We start from the raw sequence: 12,717 nt of genomic DNA, 5'->3' as shown, positions 1-12,717 counted from the left end.
CACTGTAATCTTATCTGATTTCGTACGTAATTGGCGATAGGTGGATAAAATATAATAATAAGTGGACGATTTGTCAAATTAATCACTTGTCATACACGTGTCATAAATATTCTACATGGTGTATAATGGTGCCTCTTCTATCGCGTGGGTTGTGCAGTAGATGACCAACATCAACAACCCTGTTGTCAGGGTTATTATTGAGCCGCTATAGGACCCTAACATGGCCCTTATAACGACTACGTGCTTAGGTACATCAGTAAGTGGTAACCGACTGCTTAACATACCCTCCGAATCACGGACCATCTTACTTTCGGACAATCAGGTATAATGTCCTATACAAAAACAGGGACGTACAGTCATGAGCAATACCATGTACCCCATTTAGAACCGTGTCGCACTATTATATTTGTCATTTAATGAGATTTTATGGTTAAATTTGTCAAAAAAGTTAATGTGATATGGTTTCAAAGTGTATACATATTAGTACCTACTCGTGACCGTACACACGAGAGAAAAAATCTAAACTGACAGCTGTCAAAGACACCTAGAAAATTATAAAGACCTTAACAGAGATGTTGGTCTTTAAACTTCCAAAAACAGCCAAAAATCTTTCGTGTTTTTTGTAGTAGGTATATTTCTTCAAGGTGTCGTCAGATAGGATTTGTCCAGCCAAGCAATAAAAACGGATAATTTACAATAAAATTGATTCACCAATCGACGTAATTTATCAACAGAGACACGCATATTCAACAACTACCACTCCAAAGAATAAACGATTATTCTAACTCACTTATTCGCCAAGCTGCGCGTGTATGGAGAAACCAACAAATATAAGAGGTCTTAATGTAAAGTTTCCGAGCCAAACGTCCAGAATAGTCAAGCAACTTTATGGCCGTAGCCGAAAACGTCTGGGCCATAGCCAAAAGTTTGTGTACACGGTTACTGCATCGCCATATGTGTAATGCCGTACTAACGTCTTTATTTAACTATGCACACGCTATAATTAGACAGAATTACCAACGGCCAACTATTATCTTATATTTGGATTCGTCTATGAAAGAAACAGATTGCTGGTTCATAATTATTTCGTTTTTGTATGCGTTTATTGAGCCTGTATTGTAAGATCTTTTATACTTCTTGTACGAGGGGAGGTCAAAAAGTTCGCGGAATGAGGGGGAAGGGGGTCGAAATTAAACACGAAACTATTTTTCCTTTTCAATATATTCTCCCTTAACCTTAACACATTTTCCGGATCTATCAAATAATTTGTTTATTCCATCATAAAAAAAAGATTTCTCTTTGCTGTCAAAATAGGCCGAAATTGCAGACTTGACTTCTTCATCATCGCCAAATTTTCGTCCACGCAGTTCCTTTTTCATTTTTGGGAACAAATAATAATCGCTGGGGGCCAAGTCTGGACTGTAAGGCGGGTGGTTTAATTTTTCGAACCCGCATCGGTGAATGGCAGCCGTCGCAACATGGCACTTGTGGACGGGTGCGTTGTCGTGTAAAAGGAGCACACCTCTTGACAGCTTTCCTCTTCTTTTTTCCTTGATAGCCTCTTTCAATTTATCCAGTAAAGAAGCGTAGTAATGTCCCGTTATAGTCACACCACGATCTTTATAATCAATCAGCAAAATACCTTCTGTATCCCAAAAAATAGTGGCCATGATCTTTCCGGCCGATTGTGACACCTTAAACTTCTTTGGAGGAGGTGTGCCTTTTTTATGCCACTGCATCGACTCTTGCTTCGACTCAGGTTCATAGTGGTGAACCCAGGTTTCATCTCCAGTAACAATCCGGGCCATAACTTCTTCCTTATTCTCTCCACAGAGCTCTAAAAACTGGCGAGAACACTCGACACGCTCGCTTTTTTGAAGTGGCGTGAGCATTCTTGGAACCCATCTTGCGCTGACCTTAGTCATCCCAAGATGTTGATGTAGGATATTTAAAATACTTGTTTCGGATACACCGACCATTGCTGCAAGCTGCTTCTTCTTCAAGCGGGTATCTTCTAATACAAGTTTCTCTACTTTTTCGATGATTTCCGGTGTGGTGGCCTCAATGGGCCGTCCGGAGCGGGGGTCATCTTCAATCGACTCTCTTCCTTGCTTGAAAAGACTATGCCACTTGTAAACCATGGTTTTACCAGGGGCAGAGTCCGCGTAAACTGCTAACAGCTCTTGAAAAATCGTCTGAGCGGATTTTCCTTGCTTGGTGAGGAACTTAATGACGGCGCGGTGTTCAATTTTCTCCATATTCGCTGAGTTCTTCCCGATTCACTTGTTTGCTGGTCGATAGTTCAAACGTTAATGACCCGATTTGCTTCAAACTTGGTACATATACTGTTAATGAGGTGTGCAACTAACGGCTACCTGTACGAGCAAACCAACCCCCTCCAACCCCTCCATTCCGCGAACTTTTTGACCTCCCCTCGTACAGCACAGAAGAAAAAAATAAATAATGTTATGCATTTTAATACTTGGTAATATTCAAAAAAACACTTTATTTCATGATAATTTTACCGGCATAAAAAGTTACCAGTAACATTAGAAAGGAAGGGATATATTAATCGTTTATAAATAAACTTTCTTTGTAAGATAAATGTTCATTATTTATTTATAAGATTTATTTACTATAGCGTTAAGGAGTTCATTGATGAATGAATAGTGAAGTGTTCTGATCTAGTTCTTATTAAATATTAACTACTTATTGTTACACAAAATATCTTGAATTAAGTATATAATTTAAATTGTTTTTTTTTTATAAAATAATGATGTTCAACTAAACTTAATGTTAATAATGTATGATAGATAAATAATGATAATGTATGACAAATACAAATAAATATATGAAATATGAATATTATTATGAGCTTAATTTACATATTGACATTACCTACAGCCGTGACTAGTGGTTGTTGTAAGGTCGCCAGTTCAATTCTCGGTGACGAATTTTTGAATTTTAATTAAGTAATATAGAATAATACTGTAGATACTAAGGAACGCAGTATTTGGTTTCGGCTAACTAATGCTTTCAGATAATGATGATGAAAAGAGCGTTTAGAACACCGTCGTCTTGAACATAATGTTACTAACAGTAAAAGTATTTCGCAGTTCAATTGGCAATCAACTAGTTGATTCAATTTTATCACAATCCCCTGTGATGACTTTGTAAGACTTCCCCTTAGTCATCACTTTCAATTAATTCTAATCAAAAACGCACAACTAATAATCGGAGACGTATTTTTTACTGTGTTTTCTTTATAAAAATTACCAATCCGTCAGCAATAACAATAAATTCAATGTTTTTGAAGAGACTGAAACAATTACAAATACACTACAGAATCCCCATACATAACATACATAAAACGCCTATAAGTACATTACGTCCCACTGCTGAACACAGGCCTCCCTTCAATTAACCGGACGACTGCTCCAGTGCGGGTTGTTGAAGGCGTTTGGGCCATATATCCATCGGGTATCGAATCCCGACTGCCAAATCGTGAACTTAACGCTCTAACCACTAGACCATGGAGACTGTTATCCCCACACTGTGAAAGCGAAAATATTACCGAGACGAAATTTCTTCTCTAAACCAATAAGTGGTTCAAGGCCCAAATTAAGCACCAAACTTCAACTAAGCACAGTAATGTCAACACAAGAGTGAGTTCATTAAATTACGAAGAGTACAACAACAAATTATGGCAAGTGCATAGCGAATACATCGACACGGCATCCAGATAATGCCCGTGTGTAGATCGCTATGACCGATGCCCCTTTACAGTAGGGCTGCCACTGTTTGGTTTTTAGATGCTGTAAACGAGTATTTATGAAATCCGCGGTAAACCAAAGAGCTTGCCAGAGGGAGCTCAAGGTTTTAAAGTGCAGAATATTGTAAGTGGGTGGGCAAAATAAGAGTTGGGAGTTAAAAAGGCCACATTGTTGCAATTAATCTAAAACAAGCAATATTGCAAGTTATAGTATTCAGTATCGTGAGGAAACCCACATTCCCGAGATCCCAGGCCGGTTTTCCCTTCGCGGGTTGAAAGGTCAGACAGGCAGTCGCTTCTGTAAAAATCAATCTTCCGGACCTGTCAAATCAGATTAGGTAAGCGGACCCTGTGAAAAACGGAATAATGCTAGGGGCCTTAGTATTCAGTATCGTAAGATACACACACCTACAACCGCCACCGAAGTAAGTGTACTACTTACTTAATTATTAATACCTACTTAAGTGTCAACTGACTAATAAAATTTCAGTATTGTACTCTTAGAACTCAGTTACCTACAGTAGTGACGGCAAGTCAAATCTAAAATACAACGGCATCGTCGACTAAAGGAAAAATTACAAGATCGAAACGATATTCCAAACAGTCATGTCTGATTTTTGTTTTTATAGCGCCGTTTCCCTAGGGAAACTCGCAGAGAGAAAATTACTTAAATCGAAAAAAGTAGGTAATCAAATCGAAGATATTAGTAAGTACTTAATATTCTAGGTAGGCGCCGGCGTCGCGTCGGCTTAATGACGATACATACATCGAAAGAATTTCGCATGGACAGGAGGAGGACCCGGTGATGTATTGGTTAACACGCTCGTCCCGGCTACGGGTTATCCCGTCCGAGTCAGAATTTTCTTCGATTTATTTTTCTCATTGTCAGTTATGTCTGCTTTTTCGACTAACATAATAACATTTGGCAACCATAACCATAAGAGCAGAATATGCGGTGCGCACACGCCGCTGCGTCCACCTCGCATTCGTAGACAGACCGGTTTCCACAGCCTCACATATAGAAAACTGATAGCCATCCAGCCCAGACCTCGCTTTAGCCAACTCAACTTTAAAATACCCTTATTTACCCTCTTCACTATACACAAAAACTACAGACTCTAGCAAAAGCTGGTGGCATAAAATGCTTTTACCTTCAATGGTATTTGCTAACGCCACGACTTTCCATTGCTACCAAATCAGTAGATGCTACTGAGCATTTATTTACTTATTATGCAAACAACTTTTCTTAAGGAAAGAAAAAGTATTCGCAATTACCTATACAACAACGATACAGTTCGAATCCCCTTAATTTCTACCGTCTAGAAGGATTTACCAAGCCATTATCGTAAAATTATGAATTACTACATTTACGGTAGTGGGTGCATGAATGATGTAACAACAGCTACAAATGTAAACATTGGCGAGTGTAGTGATAATCATTGATCAACCGAACCGCAGTGCTTCGATCACAATACTCCAATATTTACTAACACGCTGTGCGAAGTATGAAAATAGTTATACGATCATGAAAACTTTACGAGCTTGCCAAGTCAGAGGTATATTTAGGAGCAATATTGTTTTAGTTGAAATTCTTGAACATAAATCCGATGAAATGAATATTAATACAAAACAATACCAAAGTATTAAGATTTCTTATAAGGAAAACAAGCCTTTATACTTCATAATAAAGCTGTCATAGCCGGTCGGGTTACCTTTACTTACAATCATATCCGCTTAAGTAAAAGTTGCTACTATTTTTATCTTGATTGCAGTGCCAAATCGTCTTATATCTTTTACAACCAAAACGTGACTACCACACGTGTGTTAAGGCTAATGTTCTATTATGTTATATTTGGCTGTCGAATATAATCTGGCGAGGCACAGACATCTAATTACATGCACTACCGAAGCCCGCATGTAGCACGCGTGCATACTTAGTTGACTACCTAGTCGTTAGTTGCGACATCACTTTCACTTTACGATTCGTTAAAATGCCTTTATAGCCTATTTGCTGTTTATCATACCAAACGAATACGTCGCACACATTTTTTATAATTCTCTGGGGCTAAAGAACTGCCTTGAGACAATGCGTCGTTCTTTTACTACATTTCCTGAATTATCGTCGACGCTGCATCAGGTACGATCTCGTGCAATCTGTGGGCGTTTTCCTCATTACTGTTAAGTGAAATATCTTCAATTCCAATTCCAGCATCATTTGACCGTAGGCGGAGGCAATCAGACGAATCAAAAGCTTGGCAAATCTTACGCGGTTCACAACATAATTGTGAAAAAACTAAACGAACTATCATAAAAGAAAATGGGACGGACAGAACCGTTGTGTCACTAATATTCGCACAATCGTCTATTAAATGTGTGTAATACTTTTAACAAAGACTTTTGTCCTTTGTATTGTGTGCGCTTGAGTGACAAAAACGGTTAAAAAAACGGTTAAAACCATTCATGCTGCCCACATTCATTTGAGCTTTGTTAAAGAAAATCATAACGATTTGCCAAATCGGTTATCGAGGTGAAGGTTCATTTCTTATAATGTGCATTACACTTCACAGTGTATAATCATTGTTATAATCTAAAAGCCTATCTATTTGTATGTTCATAATAACAATTATACAATTATAATTAATTATTAATTTTAAACAAAAATGTAATGAAATAAGATAACATGTTACATAAATACAAAAGAAAACACAATAGTCACTAACAGTGAAGATTGAGCGTAAACAATTTTGATATTCGCGGAAGAGTTGAACCGACATTGGCAGATAATTCTCGAACTCATTGACTTTGACAAGTAATTAGTTGATGCTCAATTTAATTACCAGTCATTTTACGGAACACTACACAATTTTAAGGAAATAGGATAGTGCAAAAAGATAAGCTGGTGGGTATTTGACAAATTGACAGTGATGCTTAACCACGACCATGACCGCAAACAAACCGCTCGGGTTAATTTACAGGAATAAGCTCAAACCAGGCATCTCAGTTACATATCACGCGGAGGAACATGTGCCAACAATACTTGTAAGTATCAATAAAAATTATAGCAACATTGTTGTTTTACAGGCATTTGCCTGTAACAGGCAAAGCCAAAAATATATAAACACTGCTGATCACGATGCGATGACTACAATGGCGACTGCAATATAATATATCAGATATTATATCAACTTGTTAAACAAAATATAGGGAGAATAATTACTTAATTGGATGACTGAGTCTGTATTATGCAATCATTAATAGGAGCGAACCTATAATACTGTAATACTCTAGTGAATAGCAAAGTTGCACAGAGGCCGCAGTCAAGGTAACTACGTAGCGCTGAAACTGTTTTGTTATCGTACTAGCATCAAATCAGGAATGTATCAAATGGCCGAGCCTGACGGTAATCATTTGTCATCACATCACCGGTAGTCAACAGTCACGCTGCTAATACCGAGGCAATGACAAAGCCAGACAATGTCCGAAGAATGATTCCGACGCGAAGGCAATCGCTGCATATGCAGCTCATTATATCAATGGAGAAATCAGCGGTGTGGGCGACGATGGCGAAACAACTCAACAGCAAAATCGCAATGAGGCAGTAAACTCATTTGAATGCACAACAAAGCCTTCGATACACAGTGACTAAAACATAACCGAACCAAAACTTTTCGATAGCTTGTTTTGGAATACAATAAAGCAATGCCAAAAATGACAGTAAACATTCGATCTAAACGTTTGTTGTGACAAATTATGGACACGAATGTTTGTTATTTCGCTGTAATTATGATATGAAAAATAACATTATATGCAAATATCCGCCGTGAATCATCAAACTGTTTCATTTATTTATGGATTTCCTATCATTTAAGCAAATTCCTACACTTGTTTCTACGTCGCATTAGACCCTTGCAAATTAGGCATATTACAAGGTCTTTCTGTTTTGTTACATCAGGAAGCCTTTGTAAGACTTCTTTCTATTTTTAACCACGATGTAAAAGTAGGTAGTTTCTTTCTGTTTATTGACAGATGATAAAATAGGTTCAATGCTTACTTCATTCTTCATTTGAATTATGTAATCATGTAAATAAACAATCCTGTATAGTTACTTTTAAGTCTGTTTATGATCTCATGCTACATGATTAGACCCTATGTGATTATGTGATTTATGGGTAGGTAAGTTAAGTTAAGAAAACCTACCTGTCTCTGAGTCTTGTCCGGCAATATGATCGATAGCTCGAAGGTTCTGTTCTTCTTGTCCCTGCTGGCAGTCCGCATCAACTTGGACGAGGTCCGCGTGATGCTGTGAGCCTTCTCCGGCAATTTCAGCGCTACGATGGACATGCTGCGCGACAGCCTCCGCCCCAACTTGCGCGTGCGCAGCGACATCGACCCGCTCAGCCCGCGTTTGCGAGCTTCGGGCGCCGCCGCAACCGCAGCCGGTGCAGCCTCCTCCACATTACCACCCTCTTCACTAGCACCAGCCATAGCACTATCCGTATAAGCACCACCGACAGATCCTTTACGTCAACATTCACATCTCCAACAAAATCGTGTCACAAAACTGAACCAACATTACACGAGAAAGTTACCACTGAGTCATCCTTCCACTGTCTAGACAAATGCACTTTTCAAATGTTGATCCACATCGTGACCGCGCACCGGTATCGGAGATCTGCAGTTCGGACGGGTCAGATGCGGATCATATGGTCACGGAGCCGGTTTCTGGACCACGGGCCGATACAATTCGGAGCGATCGGCTACGTAATTGGATAATAACAATGGGCCGTAGTAACGTAAGTGTGAATGAAGTCGATTGTGTAGCTAGAGTGAGTGTTGTGTTCAAAGAGGGCGCGTTATCGTATCGCGAGGCGAGAGCGGCGAAGGCGGCGCGACGTGTGCGCGACTGTTCGCGGTGCGAGCAACTGGCGGCCGCGCGCTAGGGCCGCGCCGCCGCGCCGCCCCCGCCGCATGACAGACAACACCTAAAATCAAATTACTTATCGGATCCTATTGTAACGCTGTAAACGCTGTGACATAAAATAAATGATCGGGTTCCAACACAATGAACCGAGGATCGCTCCCACGAGATGGTTGACACTAACCGGGACATTAAACACGATTAAAGAAAGGAGTTTGTTAGTTCAATTGCTTAACGGAACATCGTGAGCCGCCAACCTACTAAGTAAAGTCTGAAGTCTTATTGTATTGAAACTTTTGTTTTTGGGACACGAGGAAACTTAGCTAGATCACGAAAATTCGGAAAAAAAATAAGTGATGAAGAAAATAAGTGTACTTATTCAAATTCAAAATTCAAATTCAAAATATTTATTTCAGAAACTAGTCCATATTATGTTAGTAACAGAAAGTTTAACGCAAGGTTAAGCTTAGCGTATTGTTAGTTTGTAACATTTTAAAAAATATAATTAATTATATTTTTTTTCTTCTGACTAGGTAAGTAGGTGGTATAACAAGGCATGAGATAGCTGTAGACAATACTGCTTCCTACTCATAGCCAACTCTAGGTATACCAGTCAGGTCGATACATCTCAAGGTGATCAGGTTTCTAATAATTTGTAGTTTGCTTCAATTCTCTGACTAGTCAATATTTAAGTATGATTATAATCACTTATACGTGTAACACCGTGCTTCGTTCACTATTGCATTCATTAAATAAATGGCGATGTCAAACTCACAAGAATGCGGTGGAACTGGACGCAAAGACACCAATAAATATTATAAATGCGAAAGTAACTATCTGTCTGTCTGTTTTTACTTTTTCACGCTTAAGCCGCTGAACCGATTTCGATGTGATATGAATAAAGTGATTGATAGATTACTAGATCATAGATTATAGGTGTATTAAGGCCGAATAAAGTACATAGGATAGATGAGATTTTAATTCCGAAAATCAGCCTCTAAAGGGATGAAAACAGGTATGGAAAAAAAAGTGCCGCGCGCCAAAATTGAAGTTCTTGCATTCTCTAAATTCCTCCTTTAAACCTAAATGACCGTCCTCCCTTGCATTCGGCGCATGGATATATGTGCTAACTTGCATCCAAATTAAACCAGCTGTTTAGGCGTGACAAGGTAACAGACAGACAGAGATTATGCTTTTGAATTTATAATAATCATCATCACTAATTTAAGAGTCACGCTCTTGTCCGTGTAGCATTCTCTATTCTTGTCTATCAAAGGCCAATTCCCTTCCTTATAAGACACGACGTTCACCTTCTTTTTGATCTGTTCCATGTAAGCTCTTCTTGGTCTTTCCCTTCTCTTTCCTTGTAGCTTTCCTTCCATGATGTTTTTAATAAATTCGTATTTACCACATTTCAAAGGCCTCGAGTCTCTCTGTCTGTCTCTGTCAGTGTCTACGTTTCACATCCATAGAAGGCTATACTCCATATGAAAGTTTTGATGCATCGTTTTCTGATTGTTTTGGCTATCTTGGCCTTGAATATGCACCCCTTGTTATGGAAGGCATGTTTTGACATTGCTATTTTGGTTTTAACATCTATCTAATATTATAATTTAATAATTAATAATAGCACAGTTCGTAATGTCCGAAATTGGGCTAGTATCAACTCCGGACTATAAAATTATGCCCTCCTAATACGAAATCTTTCGTGGCGGACCGGAGCTATCCAAACGGTCACCTACCAACTCTCGTCACCACCACGATCACGTGTTACACCATGATACACGCTGCGAGGCTACGGTAACTATAAACATTGCACTTAATCCTATTTACATGGCTGTAATCAAATACTAGTATATCCCATTAGTCAATACAGTCAGTAGTTGCATTGCATAAACTCACACCCTGTAGGCTTCTCCAGTAAAGTACTGGGTGGGTTAAAATGGCCACATTGGTGAAAATTCCCAGTGGTCTTACCAGTAAATCTATTGGGAAGGAAATTCCCAATAGTTCAACTGGTAAGACTACTCGGTAAGACTACTGGGAATAGGGGACCTAACAAACAATATGCGAGCTTATTGCGATTAATCGAACACAAATCCAAGATTAAACAAAGCTAGGCAGATATTTTTCGTGATTAAAATTGCAGATTTTCCTCGCATTCACTACTTGGCCGGAAAAAGGATTAGGGCGACGCCATTTAGATTTTTGTGCTACCAACATAAATAACTAACTAGTGACAGACGCTACGTTGACGGTAAGGGTGGCAACAATGTGACTACATATGGGGTGGCAATAAGTCCGTTGACCAGTTTTCTTAGCAATCATATCATATTTTAACCCATTTGAATTGGCTGGGCATAACGACTACAGCATTATTTACTTATACAATTAAATTAATTATGTAAGTGTTTCTACTTTTTTCAAGGCAATACATATACTAAAAAGTGCGCCCGTTGATGTCTTTTGTATGAATTTATTAAGTTTTCTTATAGAGCCCTTTTTGACTGTTTTTTAGGTATTACTCTCACTCAGCTCAGGGCATCGCGTAGCGTCGTCTTTTTTGACATGACTCATTGTAAATTTGCCGCAAATGGCATTAACTACTTGGCCGGACAAATAGGGAGCGCTGAGGGCTCTCACCTGATACAAAATTTAAGACAACAAGCCTGAGGGTGCCCGGTTAGGCGCGAACCTCGGCTCAGAGCGTCGTCTGAAAGGAAGAATATTTGAAAGAATTAATCGACCCTAGTGGGTCGATAGCGATAAGCGTAAGTGCTGAATGAGGGAAATCGTCGACCACGCCGGCGGGGTCGGTATCGGGGTTTTGAAGTGTTTGGTGTCGCGAGCTGATTGGCCGCCTCTATGGGCGAACCGTCGCAACGTCTGAGAGGAGTATTTTGAAAGAATTAATCGACACTAGTGGGCCGATAGCAATAAGCGCTGAATGAGGGAAATCGTCGACCACGCCAGCGGAGTCGTTATGGATACCCGGTAGTGATGTAAATAAGCTGTTTTATGTATGTTGGACAATACAGGAAGCCGTTTATTCTTAAAATCAAATTTTATTTATTCCTCAACTGGCTTCAAACTCTTACATATTAATGTTTACGGTTTAAAATTTAGAGAGAATTTCACAACAGTAGGTACCGGGTCAAAATTAGTGGGCCAATGAGAATCAATGTCACCTACGATTTCATTTAGAAAACACACAAATATGCCATAGACATTATATTTAATGCTAATTTATATTGGAATAGCATTAATTGCTGGTACATTGATGCTGATTCCAGTACAGTCACGAGCAATATCATATACCCACTTTAGAACCCTGTCGCACCATCATATTTGACATTTAGTGCGACTTGCGGTTTAATTTGTCAAAAAAGTTAATGTGACATGGTATCAAAGTGTATACATATTAATGCTCGTGACCGTACACACCATCTAATGTCATTTTCTTATCTACCATAATGGAACATACGTAAATTTTAGGCAGAAATTCAAAAAAGCCAAAAGGAATCAAATTTATATTGACCAATAATCCGATAGAATTAAGTTGACATCACACGTCAAGCGGGTTACATATCACCGAGATGCCTATTTAATTCACCCGAGTTATTCATTTTAAAATTAACATAAGTCAATCATCCGTCACTTTCTTTTGCGGCGCATAAGAAATACGGGTACATAACTTAAAATAAAATTAGGAGGTGTCTGCAGGAATCGGGGCTATTGACGATTTAATAACATTAAATTACTAAGAAGCTCGGTGAGGTAAACATGACCGGATCTACCTATGGGATGATTGGGCTGCAGCCCAGGGCCCCGGGGTTACAAGGGGCCCCCAGATCGCGCTAAAAAGTAGACCATAATTTGAAAAAAAAAAATGTCTGTTAAAATATTTTTTGCTATTAGTTGAGTATTAAGATAGGCCCCCAAGTAGTTTCAGCCCAGGGCCCCACAAATTCACGATCCGGCCATGGAGGTAAAGATACTTAGTTCATCTTGTGAATTGTCATGGATG

The 12,717-nt window shown here is 39.0% G+C and overlaps 1 protein-coding gene across 1 annotated transcript in view; it reads right to left on the bottom strand.

Moving 5' to 3' along the window:
- Window positions 1-8,702, bottom strand: part of LOC126373625 (uncharacterized) — a 148,259-nt gene extending 139,557 nt beyond the window's left edge. Inside the window, exon 1 of the mRNA XM_050019824.1 lies at window positions 7,970-8,702. Within this exon, the coding sequence (XP_049875781.1) occupies window positions 7,970-8,257 (288 nt within the window). The 5' untranslated portion in view covers window positions 8,258-8,702. The remainder of the gene's footprint in view (window positions 1-7,969) is intronic.
- Between the last annotated feature and the right edge of the window lie 4,015 nt (window positions 8,703-12,717).

This window comes from Pectinophora gossypiella, chromosome 16, assembly GCF_024362695.1.
Source record: "Pectinophora gossypiella chromosome 16, ilPecGoss1.1, whole genome shotgun sequence".
Lineage (NCBI taxonomy): Eukaryota > Metazoa > Arthropoda > Insecta > Lepidoptera > Gelechiidae > Pectinophora > Pectinophora gossypiella.
This window is presented reverse-complemented; position numbering and strand designations above follow the sequence as displayed.